Genomic DNA, 15,660 nt, shown 5'->3' with positions numbered 1-15,660 from the left:
ATACTGTGGCTTTGCCCCATGTTCCCAAGCTCCCACTGGTTTTTCGACCATCTCATCAGTATCCATCAGAGTTTGGTCAAAATGATAAAAGGGCGCACTGTGCCTAGCCTGGTAATGAAACATCTGCAGGAAACCAAGAACCCAACACGTTCCACTACATGATGCCCCGTGCAGATGCCTCCGACCCTGCTAGTCATAATCCAACTGAGTAGCATGATCTCTACAGAACCTTTGCCAGTCAACTCATGGTTGGTTGGTTGGTTTTTTCCTTATTATCAGAACAGCTGTAGCTTTGAGTTCTGCAGCTTTGGCCTCAGGTGGAATTCCCAACCCCTCTCTGATCCATGAAGTTGACTTTCTGCTGAAATAAATGTCTTGTTTCTTGAGTGATATATGAAGGTGGGATCAGCCCTGTGAGTGGCTTTGCTGAGATATGGCCTGATACAGTTTGGGCTCCTGCATGTGGCAGCTCCTGGCTTGGCTTGGTAGCTAAGGACAGTCAGGTCTGGTTAATAATTGGGAGACCACACAGAAATCCTAGAGCTGTAGGCTATACCGGAAAGTCAAAAAACATGCTGGGAGAAGGCAGGGGCAAACCACTTCTGTCCTGTTGCCAAGAAAGCTGCATGGAGGTGTCCCTGAAGTTGCCAGGGATCCTGTCTGACTCAAAGGAAACTTCCCTTTCTAATGCTTTGCACCACACAGGAGGTCACCCAAAACTACTGCACCCCACTGAAGTCAAGGAAAATTCATCTAGGTGGGAAGAAGGGAACAAGGTGGCTGTTTGCTAGCTTACAACATGCTCGCTTTCTTCTTTTAAACCCATCCCTTGCTGTCCTTTGGCCAGGCGCTTCCTTCTCTGAATCCCAGAGAGGATACATTTAAGAACAGAAGTGCCCTGATCAACAGGTTGGGCAAACTGATGAGGATCAAAAAGATGGCTCTTGTTCTTACTGGCTTCAGTGGGGGACACAGACCTCATTTTGGAGCCTGGGGTCCTGAAAGAGGTCTTTCCAAGTGGATTTCCTTTCTTGGGCATTGCCCACATTTCACTGATGGCCCTCAGTGAGTCCCACACCTCCATCACTAGGCTTTTTGTTTTGCTGTTTTTTATTGTTACTTTATTTTATTGGATTGTCTCCAGAAGGTCAGGCATACGTGGGCTAGTTTTTTTTTTAATACTTGTTTATTAATTTATTTATCTCCCTTTTTCTCCATTCAAGAACCCAAGCTGCTCTCTGGTTTGTGGGGCAACTCGGCTTGGTGGTTCTCCTCTTGTTGACCAAGGGCCCAGTTGGGGTCTGGAATCGGGGTGCTTGGCTCCATGAGTGGGAATGGGCTGCAAATAAAAAGAATGGGCTTCAGTGTCCCGTTTTGCTGCAGTTCAGCAGCAGCATTCTTAACTTTCTTCCAACACAAACCCTCGTTTATATCTTAAGATGTCTCGGGCCAGAGCTACTTGTTAAATGAAACACGTGGCGGCCACTGGAAGTGTTATGCGCCTGCCTTATGTCCTGCTGCTGTGTTTAGTACAGCATAGCTTGATACGACAGTGCTAAGCATGGCTTTCTCCCTCCCCATTGGAATCTTTCACTTTTTAGCATCATGCTCAACATGAGTTATGCTAAACATTTCAGAAGAAAGAGAGACGGATGACTACTATTTTGAGCAGCTGCCCCAAGTTTGGGTCAGATTCAAATTCTTCCTCCTGAGTCCTGCTTAGGGTGAATTTGGACCTCCAGAGTACCAAATGCCATTAGGCCAAGGGCTGTTATTTACCAGTGCACCAGGGCCGTACCTGCTAACATCGTTCCCGGCTTTGCAGCATGATGTCAGATTTCCACATTGGGGTCTGTGAAGCCTTTCTTTCCCTCGTTCACCAGCACGGGTTTCTCTGTCCTTGTGTGCCAGACGAGAATCTGGATCGAAGAAGAAGAATAGGTCGTCAGTCCCTCAGTCTTCTTGCTTTACTCAAGCAAGGGCATAGCTAGCTACATTCTCCAGAGGCAAATGGTGCATCTCCAGGGCTTAAAGCAAATCAGAGAAAAACATGGTGGGATTCTTCTTGTCTCGGCTAGAGAAACAATGTGGACAAAAATAGTGCTGGATCTCAAGATGTTCCCAAGGCATGCTTCTTGACCTAACTTCTGCTGACTCCCATAATTTCAAGTGGTGGCCATGCTGGCTGAGGAATTAGAAAAAATTGGTCCAGGGTATTCAGATTAGGTATGGTTGGATTAATGCATCTCCCCTAAAAAGCACTTAGACACCCTTGGTTTTCCTTCAAGATATCAGTTGGGTTCATGCTTACTAATTGTGACTAAGCATGCTCTGCAAAACAGCGATGCATATACTTCCTTGCCCATTCCTGGTTTCCTTTCATCCTGCCCAGCCCTTTTACTAATCTCTAACGGTGCAAAACAAGAGCTTTTTTTTTTTTTAAAGGATGGAATCTAAACCAGTCCAAACAATCCATGATCACTTTGCTTTTCTGGAGGACTGGCTGGTGCACCTATCGTACTAAGCCGTAATGTGGTAGTTTGGCTCAGGGTGTGGTGGGAATCCAGATATTGCTGCTTGCAAGCCATGACTTACAGCAGCCGTGTTAAGAAGCACATGATTAAATGAGGCATTGCCTAAAGCAAAGCATGAGTCTAAATATGTTTTATTGTACTGGAGGAATTGAATCAAAGCTCCCTTCGTCTCCAGTACAGCTCACCTGGTCACTGGTGTGCAACAAACTAGGAGATTACCAGGGTAAGAAACATTACATACAAACGCCACTTGCCTTTCGTCAGGAGACTAGCAAAGCTTTCCAGTGGGTTATCAGCCCCATTCACCCATCCCTCAACAAGGTATTCAAAGGCTAACCGTGTAATCTGTAAACCAACAAAGCAGGTGCATCTCCTAAGCACAGCCCTCCGAGCTTCCTGACTGCTCACAGCCTTCTTCTGCTGGTGGCCCCAGATGTGAAATGACCGAAAAAGGACCACATCGAGCAGCTGGGCTCTCACTTGCCAAACCCTCTTATACCTCTCATACCCGAAGCACTTGTGGTTTGGCGGGTCACACCAATTTGATTAATTCCTACTGCTCATCTAATTACACTCTCACCTACTGGTCTGTGGCATTGAATGCCGCCTCTCCAATTACAGGAGCTGTTGGAACCATTATCTTAGTTATTAAAACAGAAGGAGGGTACTGTAATTGCCAGCTCTCCAACGGGCTGTCACATCTAAATCTTTCTTTGGGCTGCCAAACCCATCGGTGCTGGCGACCAAAAGGAGATCTAGAAAGAAGGGGGGATCAAAACCACTAAGGTGGCCACCTGAATCTCCCCCTCCCCCAAAAGCAGTACTGGACCGATGACTTTGGTGGAGATTGGGAAGTCCCCTTTGGCCCAGGGTTGTGGGGGGAGACTTCACATAGAAGCCATATATTTCTACAGTTTGGTTTTATAGGTAGAACATCTGTACAGGAGGCTGGCAGTTGGAACAGACATGTAGGAGCAACAGCTGCCAACTAGCAAATCAGCTTAGCAGCAGGAATATCTTTTCCACCAACATCTGCAAAGCCCAGAACTTCACTACTCCTTGGCCTGAGTGCCCCTTTTCCTGGGCTCTTGATAGCTGCTGCTGACCAGGTGGATGGTGCAGTCCTCCAGACAGACACCTCCAGCACCTTTTCAGCTCTTCCTTGTCATTCTCCTTACCTTGCCATGGGTCTTGTTGCCACAGCAACGAACAGCATGCTATCGACCCTGTTTTGCATTTAGAGACACGGGTTGGCTTTTGCCTAGTTGGAGAGAGCTGTTCTGCTTCCAGGCGTGAAAAGCTGGGCTTCTCATTAGCCTGTCAAGCAGTATCCTACTGTTTCTCAATTTTGAGTATTTGAGCTCGGGTTCCCCTCTTCTCCAGTTCCAAGTGGCAACCCAAGGAGTTAATCCTCAAGAGGATTATACTTGCACACTGCTGTAGAAGGGCAGGCAAGTGTGGCGAGTGTCTCACTTTATAGAGGACCAAGATATGAGCAAGGGAAGAGCTTGGGGGTTCCTCCTCCACTTCAGCTGAACCCTAGAGAATATTTGGTCCTTGAAAATAAGAATACAATTGACCATGAATATTCCTTATAGCTAAAAATGGAGGGTCGAGGAGGCTTTAAAAGATGGAGCATGGTAGCCAGGACATAAATGCAGATAGTCCAGGATGACAACAGTAAGGAGAAGTTAAACATTTACCTTCTCAGTCCACCAGCTGCATTTCCAGGGGTATGTAATTGAGTGTTTCATTGTGAGGTGAGATAAAATGAAACATTGCAAATTGCCCCTGAATAGAAAGAGTATTTAAACACACACGCACACACACACTTGGACACATGTTGGAAAGGTACTCAATACATCACTTTGCCTTGAGCCTTGGAGGTGCCACACCTCACTTGGGCGGCGCATGAGAACATGAACGGGCTGAAGAAGCAGCCAAACTGAAGTAGTGGGGCTATTCCGAACCTGCTCTGCACAAAAGTTCTCCAAGTCAACCGTCTTCAGGCTAGGTCTGGAGGGCTGTGGTTCTCCAGCATGCAGTTTCCTCCGGAGAAACCAACTTATGTAAAAGCCATCCCGCTGCTCTGAATGTCCGCCCCCCAAAGGCAGCCGTACCTTAGTGCAATTGGCAGCTTTCGGCTCGAGGTCATTCAGGGTAACCAGCTCTCGGAGCAGGCTGCTCTCTTGGTAGCCCCCCTTCACCCCTCGCAGTTTGAAGTAAGCCTGAGGTCGCTGGAGGATTAGCCTGAGGTTGACAGCAAAGCCTGCCATGTCGATAGCAAACGGCCGGTGGGGGTCAAAGACTGTCTTCCATCCGTACACCTTCCCAGCAGCATTGACCTTGGGGGACTCGTACCGCAAGCCTCCCACGAAGGCCACCGGCCAGACAGACACTCTCCGGGTGGTCCGCATCTGGAAACAAGGGGAGGAGAGAGAGGAAAGCCACACAGTGACAGAGCATCCCTTGGATTGGGTCAATGGAGAGGATGTTGTTGTGAGCATGATTGGGGAACAGAGGAACATCTCTTTCTCTCTGATCTCTCTGACAGCTGGAGCACAAGCTCTTCCCCAAGGTGATTTTCTCAAGAGGTTCCTAAGTCCCGTCATCCCCAGACAGCATAATAGCTGGGCTTGCTGGGCACTAGAGTGGGGAAGCCTAGCTAAAGCTGCCCTAGATGCTCACACATGTCTTGGATAAGAAGAACAGTCATATCTCTTGAGTTTACAGGTAGTCCTTGACTTAGTCCTCAGATTAGGACTGGGGGAAACCCAGGATCTAGTCCACCTTCAGCCACAGAATCTCCCTTTGGGCCAGTCACTCTCTTGCAATCCAACTATCTCACAGCATCGTGGCGGTGGTGAAAAATTGAAGGACCTAGCAAGATGTATGCCACTCTGAGCTCTTGAATGAAAGGCAGGGTATCAGTCTAACAAATGCATAAATAAGATGCACTCTTCCACATTCAGGCAGAAGCAATACAGGACTGGACTGTGTGGCTGTTCTACCTCCACCAGCTACAATTCTCATCACCAGCACTCCTTGAATTTGCTGAAGCAGGGGAAGAAGGAGCTACCCAGAACTGGCTCCTACAAATGAACACATGAAGAAAGGATTTGGGGTGTGTGAGAGGGATAGCACCCTGAACTAGAACCTCTAGAACCCTTCAACAGAAGCTCTCCATCAGGATCACTAGAGGCAGCTTGCTCTTCTTTCTTCCACCCAAGGTGGGAGCTCTCTCCACACAAAAGGTTTTGCTACTACTGCAGATCCTTTTTGCTCATCTCTGCTCTTGACCTGTCTTTCATCATTATTAATTACTATAAGGGAAACCAAAAGAGCTCATGGTGCTTGCCCTCTTGCATAATACACTTACTAACAGCTCTCACCACTCATGGGGGCAGGAGGACATAGATTAATAAAGTTGCACCATAGCAGGCCTTCCTTGCTCCTAGTTCTTGATGCAGCCCAGCAGTGGAAGGAAGGAGGAATGAAGACCCCAAGAAATGCAACTCCCTCACGGACAAGCACCGACAGCAACTGAAGTCTACCCCAAAGGCCTAAAAGTGGATTTTAGATTCAGAATTATCCTTTTAGCTTATACCCTGCATCAACAGCATCCTTGATATTGGATGATGATGATGATGATGATGATGATGATGATGATGATGATGACGACGACAACGACAACGACAACGACCAGGGCTCTCTGAGTAGATGGCAAAATTACTTAAAGCAGTATACCTTTTAATTAACAACAATTTGGAAAACCAGTTAGAAGTGATAAAACACATTAATAGATAAGCCTAGGAGGCAGGTGGGCAGAATAGGAAAGCCACCATCCCAAACTAACCTGGTTACTTAAAACTGTGAGCCCAACTCTTTTGCCCTTCATTAACAGAGATCCAGGTGTCCTCTAAAGGTGTTGTTGGGAAGTTGGTATTTTTGGGGAGCACGTCCTTCAAGGTGATAGTGTGCTTTCTTGAGCAGATTTGCATAAATGTAGGATTAATCATGGTAAATTCCACAGAAGGATAATGCAACCCAGAGTGGCAAGATTGTGAGCAGCTGGGATGATCCAGGTGCTGCTCTCTGTTGACAGCTCATTTCAAGAACACTAATGCCTGCCCTTTAAGCTGGACAAAGATCTTCAAATACAGGATGTCTTCAAACTCAATCATCTGTTCTTTGAACAGAAGATTGTCCTCTACAAAAGTGAGGGCAGGGGGAGGCCTGGCTAACATGACTAGAGAGAAACCACTGGATTCCTAAAATGTTCAGCAGGACCCAGTAGTGGGTCAAGACACAGCACATTGCTGGTGAGTTCAGACTCAACTCTCATCCTTGCCAAGGAATGATCATGAGCCTACCAACCGTTAAACAAGGCATCCAGAACATTCTTCCAGGAGCGTTGTTGAAGGCAATCAGAAAGTGGAGACGATGTCTACCTGTTCTACTGTTCTACAGCTATGCGCTTCTGATACCAGTATTGCAGTTTGGAGAAACAGGCTGCACACAGAGCAACTCTGGTGTGTACATTGACACCTGCATAGGATTCCTGCTCCCTCTATCATTCTTAATTCTGCCTTTGGTGAACCAAGAGGTAAGTGTGGTTAGCCTGTGCCAATAACACTTAAGCTCTGTCAAAAGCAATTGGTAGCTGGAGTAATATATCAAAAGCTCAGCCTTTACAGCTGTGTCAACAGACTTGATATTCCAGAATCCCCAGCTGTCTCTGGTGCCTCCTAAAACAAGAGCTTGCAACTTGTGCTTCTCTGCAAATCTTCAGAAACGGCTTTCCAGCCCCCTCTAGGAATTGCTCCCAAATTGTGATTGTTCATGTGGCAAAAGGGGGAAATATTAAATATATGAGGATAATCATTTGCCCCCCTTCTGTTGGCATTGATTAGGACCCAGGAGGCAGACCGTCAGCTCCACTCTCAGCCAGGAGAGCACCCTGATTTTTGCCTGCATCAGAAGCTTATTGTCGCAAGGAGAGAATTGAAGGAGAACAATGTACACTGCCTTGACTCCAGAGAAAAAAATATATAAAGCCTGTACCTCGAACAAACCATATCTGAATGCAATTTCAACCTAAATGTTTTATTTGTCCTGACTGTGCCCATTTGCTGTGCCATATGGAACATGTGGAACATGGCACACCACTCACATGACACCACTAGTATGGCAAGGGTGGTGCTGTTGATGTTCAGTCTGTGTCCACACCTGCTTCTGTAAATTAGCCTTATTTCCGGTCATTAAACCTGGCATTATTTCCTGGCCAGTTCCAAATCTATCTATTTGTCCCCCTCTCAGCTCCTTTTCCTGTCTTCAGACTGCCGTTCTGGGCATTTTTTAAAAAAAAAGCCAGCCTGGACTCCATACTTTGACAACAGGCGACATTTCATTTGCCTGCATTTAAATTAATTAACTTTACAACGTTGTTGAAAATGACTTAATTTATAAAAATCCTCAGGGAAAGGAATGCGTCATGTGCTGTGGTGTATAAAAGCTCTTATACGCTGCTGGCAGTGAATCAGAGTTAGTATTCTTTAATGGCAGTTATATGCAAATAAGCAATTATTGGAGGGGTGGGGTGGGTTGCTGCTTCATGTGCCTCCCAGAAGACTTAAAAAAAAAAAAAAAGCCAGAACAGAAACACAACCTCATATTTAGGCAACTTTCAAGGCCTTGAATTCTGGCATCAGCTTCTATTTATAAAGGAATTGTGCACAATCTCATTTCTATTGGAACAGGTGCCACTGGAAGTGAATTGGGGACTTTGACTCCCATAAAACTTCACAGGTGGGGAACACAAGCATCCAACACAATCTGCTAACATTTGATCAAAGCTTTGCCCCTGCCCCCTCAAAGAAAATCTGAAAGAAGGTACATCTTGGAAGTTCTGCACCAATAGTGGGGGTTGCATTAAAAAAAAAAAGTTTACATCAGGGAAATTTACAGTTTAAACATCTGCATTAGGGGAATTCAGGTGCCAGAGGATGAAAGCAGGGTGATTTGCATTTTTTTTTTAATCCGTGGACAATTTATAGGAACAGTTTGTCAATTAGGAGACGATAACAGGGAAAATGCCATATGTAATGAGGCATTGTAAATATAGACAGATATGAAATTATTATCTATAGGAAAAACATGTCAAAATGAATTCTACCCTACTGTTGCAGACAGCTAAGTGGGCAATTTTTTTTTAGTGCTCAGCATATCTCTAGCAGAGATTGAAACCTATTAAAAGATTATTTCAAATCTAGCATACTGAACTTCCCACTTCCCCTATAAATAACATCTTTTTCTCATTTGCTGCTTCTAAGGCTTGGAGTGTTTTCTCAGGACACATCTCAGATGCCACCTGTGAGTCCTTCCTAAAAAAATGACTTCCCTCTCTCTTTCATTCCCTGTATTATCAACATTTATTTTCAAACCTCCTTGGTTTAAGGGAACAAATTAGAGAAGAGTCTTAAGCTTATTTGCAGAGCACCTATTTTCTGTGCAGAAAAGACAGAGGTGCTTGACATCCAGAAAGCTTTGAAAAGATCTCTTGATGAGAAACCAGCCATTGCCAGCTGCCATGGTCATTAAGATTAGGCAAGACTTCCCCAACTTAATGCCCTTCATATCTGCTAGACTTCATTTTCCAGAATCCCAAGACAAATTTGACTGCAGCCAACAGTATGGCTTGTGAAATAAGACAGTTTCATGTAATCTCATCTAATTTCTTCCATCTTTCACCCCTCCTCCCCTTTTGTACAGAAACAGAAAACAATAATTCTCTCTCTTACAGTGAGAGGTCAAAAAGAGAGAGGAACTAGTCTCAATCCATCTGCAAGCCTCTTTGGAGCATCTGGCTGTCTATGTTGGGAAACTGGGTGTGAAATGAAATGGCCACTGGTATCATAAATGGGCTTTTAGAACCTCAGAGCTTGTGAAGGGAATAGAGGAAGAGGAAATTTCTGTAGATTAAAACCAAGCCTTCATCTATATAAATAATCTATATAAAGACCCAGCACTGAGTGTTGTGTTTTCACTTACCTTGAATCTCTTCTCTGCCATCTCATATTGGTGGAGAGGTCCACCAAGGCTTCCTAACAGAGGGGCATGATCCTAGTAGCAGCCTAGCTTAGCTGGCCAAGCAGCTGTCTGGGCATTCTTACCTCCTCAAAAAGTTCCAGGCTGTAGGTGTTATCATCATCCGCAAAGTATACAATCCCTGGCTGGCTGTTGTTTCTATTAAACGTCTCCCTCAGCCACCGTAGGGCCAGATTCCTTTGCATGGTTCCCCGAGGAATCCGGGGGTCCCGCATGTCCCCTCTCAGCTTGTAGTTGCGTGGGGTCTCCACATTGAGGTGGGTATAGTTCAGTCCAGTATCTCGCAAAAGCCGGGTGACAAGAGCAGTCCGACGTTGGGAGTCCTCCACCAAGATCCAGTGCAAGTTTGGGACATGCAAAAAAGTATTGGCCAACCGTGTCAGCTCCGCCTTTTGGACTGGCCGGCTGTAGGTAGGAGTGACCACGTGGATAGTGGGCAAGGCGTCCGACCAAGGAGGTGGGCGGGTGTAGACATACTCTGTCCTAACCACCTCCACAATGTCGCGGTCAGATAAGCAATACTCCTTAGAGTCCGAGCCTTGGGACAAGTCGCGACGGGTGTCCCCACCATCTTCTGTAGTAGAGAAGGAACAAGAAAATAACAGCTGAAGCAGCAAATAGATAAAAATAGCCTCTTGGCAGGTGTTGGGAAGGAGGAATAGAAAACAAGCTGAAGAGCAGAAGCCATCAGGAGAACAGGGGGGAAAGCAGGTAGATCGTATTTAATTGCACACCATCTTCTGCTGTGTCCTAAAACACTGACCTTTGCAACTGGTAACAAAAATCAAGGCATCTTCTACCCCTGTAGTTCCTTGATTCCCCTTGCAACTGTTCATTTCCTTGTGTCAATTACCAGTTCTTTGCATAAGGAAATCTGCCTTCTGATATTCTGGCAAAAGCAGTATATGTTGATGCTCCTTTATAAATAATTGCCCCCCTCCTCCTCCTCCTCCTCCATTTGTAGTTGGAGAAAAAAAAATAACTGTGGGGGAATACTATAATAATCAAGTCAAGTGGCTGAGAAAACAATGATGAACCTGAATAGAATCAATCAAACAGGGGTAAAAAGGGTTACTGCAAGGATGAACAACCTGGTGTGTTCCAAATGTTTTAAATTTGGAATTGTTGGTCATGAACATTGAGGCTGGTGGGAGTCGAAGCTGAAAATATCTGAAGGGCACCAGATTGAATGTTAGGGCTACTGGTTGGTTATTCATGCATGGGACAACTATCCAGAATGGTCAGGTGGTGTTTCTTCCCTAAGAAATATGGGCAGGCCTTTGGGGATCTCTGGTGTATTTTGAGGGAGGTGAGAGTCCTCCCTCTGAAAGGAAGGTGAAAGGTTGAAAAAGCAGAAAGCAAGAGAGGACAATTTTGGAAGACCAAACGGTAACAGAAGTTCCAGGTAGACACAGCCCAAAATGGGGGTGCAGCCAGCATGGTGAGCTGGTGTGAGCGATTCAGCCCCAATTTTGTAAAACGGACAAAGTAATTTGAGGAGAAAGCATTTTGTGAAATAGCTCTACCCTTACTGTGTTTCATTGATTCATTGCATTGATTCTCCAGCTTGTTTACTTGAAATCCTGAACGTGACTGGGATTGCATCAGATTAGATAAATGTAAATTGTATAGTTCAACTCTGTTCCCCCTCCTGCTCACATCTCCCCCCACTCCAAGTTACAGCATGTTACCTTTTGAGTCTGCTTTAAAATAACCAAGCTTGGTGTATGTGTGTGTCTCTGCGTGCAAGATATCTTTATTTATTTCCCCAGAAACATCATGAGATTGGAATATTGCATTTTGAAAGGAGCAAAACAAGTTCAATCAACACTGCTCTTTTCAGGCACCACTCTTTTTGCCCTATTTGTGTTTTTATAAAGAAATATAAGTATACAAGCATTGTTCGTCTCCAACTAAGGACACTGAATTTGCACTAACACCTAGGTGAATGGGGAACTGGGAAAACATGAACACATCATGTAGCACTCAATTATTTAAGGGGGCTCGATGAACAGTGCCATTAAATTTCCATTGCTTTTGTTTGTGCGCAAGATGAGAAGTGCATAATCCAAGATCTCATGATTAGAAGTGGCCCTGGAAGTTTATTCCCAGAATAATAATATTTAATATGATGGAATGAGTATATTATGGCATCTGTGGGAATTGCATGCACATAGCAAAGATAACCAGATTAGGTAAAGATTTAGTGACTTCATTCACATAATATACTAAAGTTGGTTAGGCCTGATTTTCTGATGGCTCAACATATTGTGTATATCCTGTCTGATTAGTTTATGAGTCAGTGTATTGTAGGAAACTTGTTAATTCTGTAAGCAAGTCAGGCACAGCCAGGGAATAATTACATTAAGTCTGTTTTTGCAATCCAATGTAATTTTAGTTAAAATTAATGAAAGTAATGCTGATTTTTCTCTGACCACTCTTCTTTGTTGTGGCCCACTCTTAAAAATGCAGCCCCTGGATGGACAAACAAATTGTGCACCTTTTTCTCAGACTATAGAACTCAAGAAATGGTGGTGTTTTCCCTACCAGGAAATCCTGGCAACTGCCATTTGACAAGGGCTAGATGTAGGATCAGCTGAAGTCTCTAGAAGAGCACACTCATTATTATTATACTTCTGACAACTCTTTAGGGAGATGAGAATAATCCAGTGCTTTCAGAAATACAACCCAGTTGCGCTCACCAAGTATTATGGTGGCATAGGTCACCAAATATGACCTATATCTGCAAAAAGGAAGCCCTGGGGAACCTTGTCTTTTTTCCCTACTACACTTGATCTTAGCCAAAAGGCTGAGAAGCAATTTGCAAGCTGGCTGCATGGTCCCCAAAAGAGTGGAAGATAAAGAAGGATGGGGAAACAGGTGTGAGTGTAGGGGTTGTCTGCTGGAGTTGACATCCATCTAATATGGATTGGAAAGTGGAGTGTACCGTACTGTACTTCTCTCTCTATAAAAAAGGTTAAAAAGAGGCAGCTCGTTGGAATAAGCCTAGGAAAAAGGAATATGGAAAATTCTAGGTACCAAGCTAGATATTTTGACTTCAGGACCATGGAGAGAGATATTATGGCTTGAATATCGAATACCGCAGTGCAGGACGAGAACAAGTGGCTGGATTTAATGACCAGACCAGCATGGACTTGTTGGAAGTTCTCATCTCCCCCAAAATGTTGCAGTTGATTGTAAAAAAGACATTTTGTTCTGGGTAGAAGCAGTGAGGGTTGGAGACTAAGGAGACAGGTTGGGAAATGCTCCCCAGGGTTTTCCTGTTGATCAGTGAGATGGATCTGTTTCACCTGTTGGAGTCAGAAAGCAGTGCATCTGTTGTGGATGATGGAGTCCATATGTGACCTGAAGTTAGCAATGATGCCTCTTCAGAGTTGCTGAGACTAGAGGCCTAATTTCTGAGACTTCCTGGCCATGAGCCATGATGGTATTTAAGGATGTGTGGCCTCTAGCCAGAATCTCTCTGACCAAAACAACTGGCTACCCCTGCTGTAGTGGAACATCCCTTAATGCTTTAGAAGTAATGGCCAGGACAAGCAGTAAAAGAAAAATATGGGGGGAAATGGACTTTGGCTATCAGACCATTGCTACAAAAGCCAATGTGAGATAAATATTTTATCTATAACCTAGCAAAAAGGTAGCAAGCAGAATACATTTCTAAGCAACTCAGAGCCAAGGACCCATCTACTCCAGAAGTCATGAAATGTGTGGAACAGTCACCTTAGAATATTAATAAATACAATACCCATATCAATCATCATCATCATCATCATCTATAATCCTTCAAGGAAAACATGGAAGAATGACAAGACTGGAACATCGTTGTAGTTGCAAACAATTAGCTAACATGTGACACACCCAAATTGAAAAGTCATTCATAAAAGATGAGTGTATAATAGTCCCACAAGTCTGTTCATTTTTAAAGGTCATTTTTTTTTTTAAAAGCACACACAGACAATACATTTATTCCTTCCAATGTATGTAACAGAAAAGATGAAATGATTCATGGAACTCTTTTGATCTGAACCTCAGTAACCCTACCAATTTTGATTCAACGTAATCAAGAAAGACAAAGAAATAGCTCCTCAGGGTTCCAAGATAAGAGTTTTGCCCTTAAATATTATTGCTTCCTTGGGGTTTATTTGCCAAGCTTCATCTACTTCTGTACAAATTTTTCCATACTGTAAAGTACGGTATAAGGATTTTTCGTCTGACTGCTACCATCTTCACACCTAGTGTGCTGTACTGGTTAAGGTGTCGGCATAGGACCTGGGAGACACAAGTTCAAGTCCACTGTCATTCATGGAAGGTTACTGAGTAGGGCCTGAATTTCAAATACTTGGGGCTTAAGACATCAGAAGAAGGAAGGCATTATTTTTGTACTTTGTTGGCCCATTGTTATCTGCTAGCAGTTGGAAAAAAATATACTAGGCAAGATGGAACTGTAATCCTGATCAACAAGTAGTAGAGGGAAGAAGATGTGATGGAGAAAATGTGTATGACCAGTGTCATACATTACACTGTAAGCCTGTGCTATGCTATGGTTTGGTTAACCATGGTTTGTTGAATAAGCTACAATTGGCTGTATTCACACATCTCACTAAACAAACCATATTATGGCTTAGCACAATGTGTAAACCCAGCCTATCCATAGCTTGTAAGCAAGAGGACCATATAGAAATACAAGATAGTAAGGGGAGTGATAGCAAGTTTCTCTGCACTGAGCCTTAAATGATGTTAAACTCCTCTGCAGCCTGTTTGGAAGCTTGCAAGACTGGCCATGATAGGAAATAGAATTCTGGACACCCATTAAGGTGACTCCGAGAAAATAATAACCATGGAACTGCTTAGAATCTTCATGGAAAGGGGTGCTGTATCTTTGAATATGCATTGGGCATAGTAAAACAAACAAAAACAAACATGTAGCATAGTATTTTTATGGGTTTTCATAGGCTAAATGGAGAGCTGGCTGGAAATTTCAATAAAAGTCCTCTCTCTTCTTCTGGGCAGGGAATCAATTCAGGAGATATAGAATGGGGAGGTGGCATTCCATTAAGCTTAACTCTTGAAGAACCATAGCTGAACTCCTCCTGAGCTTGTAGAAACTTCTTCATCAGCCACAGACTCTTGGGCAAGATGGACCTTCGTTCGTGGCTAATAAGGAAATTTCAGATTTCAGTTTGTACTTTCCTATGTGTAAACTAAATAAGAAACAAACTCAAAGATCTCTAAGGTGTTTTGGGTTCAGAATCCTGGAAGGAAAATAACTTATGGGAGACTGGGTGGTGAAATGAGTACAACAGTGGGAAGGATGGTGATGAGCTGTGGTGGTGGTGGTGGTGGGTGATGGGACCCATGATGGTCGGAGCTGGCCTGGGCCTATTGCTTTCTCCTCACCCTTATGCACTGCAAGCAGGGGAGCAATGGCGCTCTGATGCCAAACGGTGATAAGCAGCGTCCAGGGAAGCACAATCAGCACAATCGCCAAGATGTCTCGTCGCTTCGGCATCTCCAAGGCTGATGGGACCCACAGCTCCTCATTACCTGACAGCAGAAACCCCAGAGACAGAACAGGAGAGCACATGGAGATCAACTGGCGAGAAGGGATCAGAAGGCAGTTGCAAAGGCCATGCGGCTCACAGGGTCTTACCAGCGCTCACAACCCACCCATTGCACAAGCAGGTTTGCAGAGGCAGCAGCTGCCACCAAGGAGGGGCCAGGTTGTCCCCAGCAGGGAAGATGCTTCTCTGGGTGATTTCACTGGCCAGGACTTCAGGATCCCTTTTGGAAGGAGGCCTGCAAAGCAAAGCAAAGCAAAGCAAAAATGGGTAGGCACCAAAGGATGGGTGGGTCCAGTGTTCATTCCACATTTGTACTGCAGAAAAGATTTCCACCAGAAGAAATCTTAGATTGTCCCCAGATTGCACGAGATCTCTTTCCTACCTCCTACTGCTTCTCCTTCCCAAAATGTCCAAGGCTGGGAGTATATTAAGCTGAC

The 15,660-nt window shown here is 44.5% G+C and overlaps 1 protein-coding gene across 1 annotated transcript; it reads right to left on the bottom strand.

Annotated features, from left to right (window-relative positions):
- Positions 1 to 1,804: 1,804 nt before the first annotated feature.
- Positions 1,805 to 15,190, bottom strand: B3GAT1 (beta-1,3-glucuronyltransferase 1). Its single transcript, XM_063311280.1, has 4 exons — positions 15,060 to 15,190; positions 9,707 to 10,215; positions 4,655 to 4,951; positions 1,805 to 1,919 (listed from the first exon to the last, which is right to left on the bottom strand). The coding sequence occupies exons 1-4, from the start codon at positions 15,169 to 15,171 to the stop codon at positions 1,833 to 1,835; spliced, it is 1,005 nt and encodes a 334-aa protein (XP_063167350.1). The 5' UTR covers positions 15,172 to 15,190; the 3' UTR covers positions 1,805 to 1,832.
- Positions 15,191 to 15,660: the final 470 nt, after the last annotated feature.

This window comes from Candoia aspera, chromosome 9, assembly GCF_035149785.1.
Source record: "Candoia aspera isolate rCanAsp1 chromosome 9, rCanAsp1.hap2, whole genome shotgun sequence".
Classification (NCBI taxonomy): domain Eukaryota; kingdom Metazoa; phylum Chordata; class Lepidosauria; order Squamata; family Boidae; genus Candoia; species Candoia aspera.
This window is presented reverse-complemented; position numbering and strand designations above follow the sequence as displayed.

Coding starts and splice junctions, on each gene's coding strand:
- B3GAT1 (XM_063311280.1), bottom strand. CDS start 15,171: ATGCCGAAGCGACGAGACATCTTGGCGATTGTGCTGATTGTGCTTCCC. Junction 10,216..15,059: donor CCTGCTTGCAGTGCATAAGG/GTGAGGAGAAAG, acceptor TCTCTACTACAG/AAGATGGTGGGGACACCCGT. Junction 4,952..9,706: donor GCCTGGAACTTTTTGAGGAG/GTAAGAATGCCC, acceptor CCTTGTTTCCAG/ATGCGGACCACCCGGAGAGT.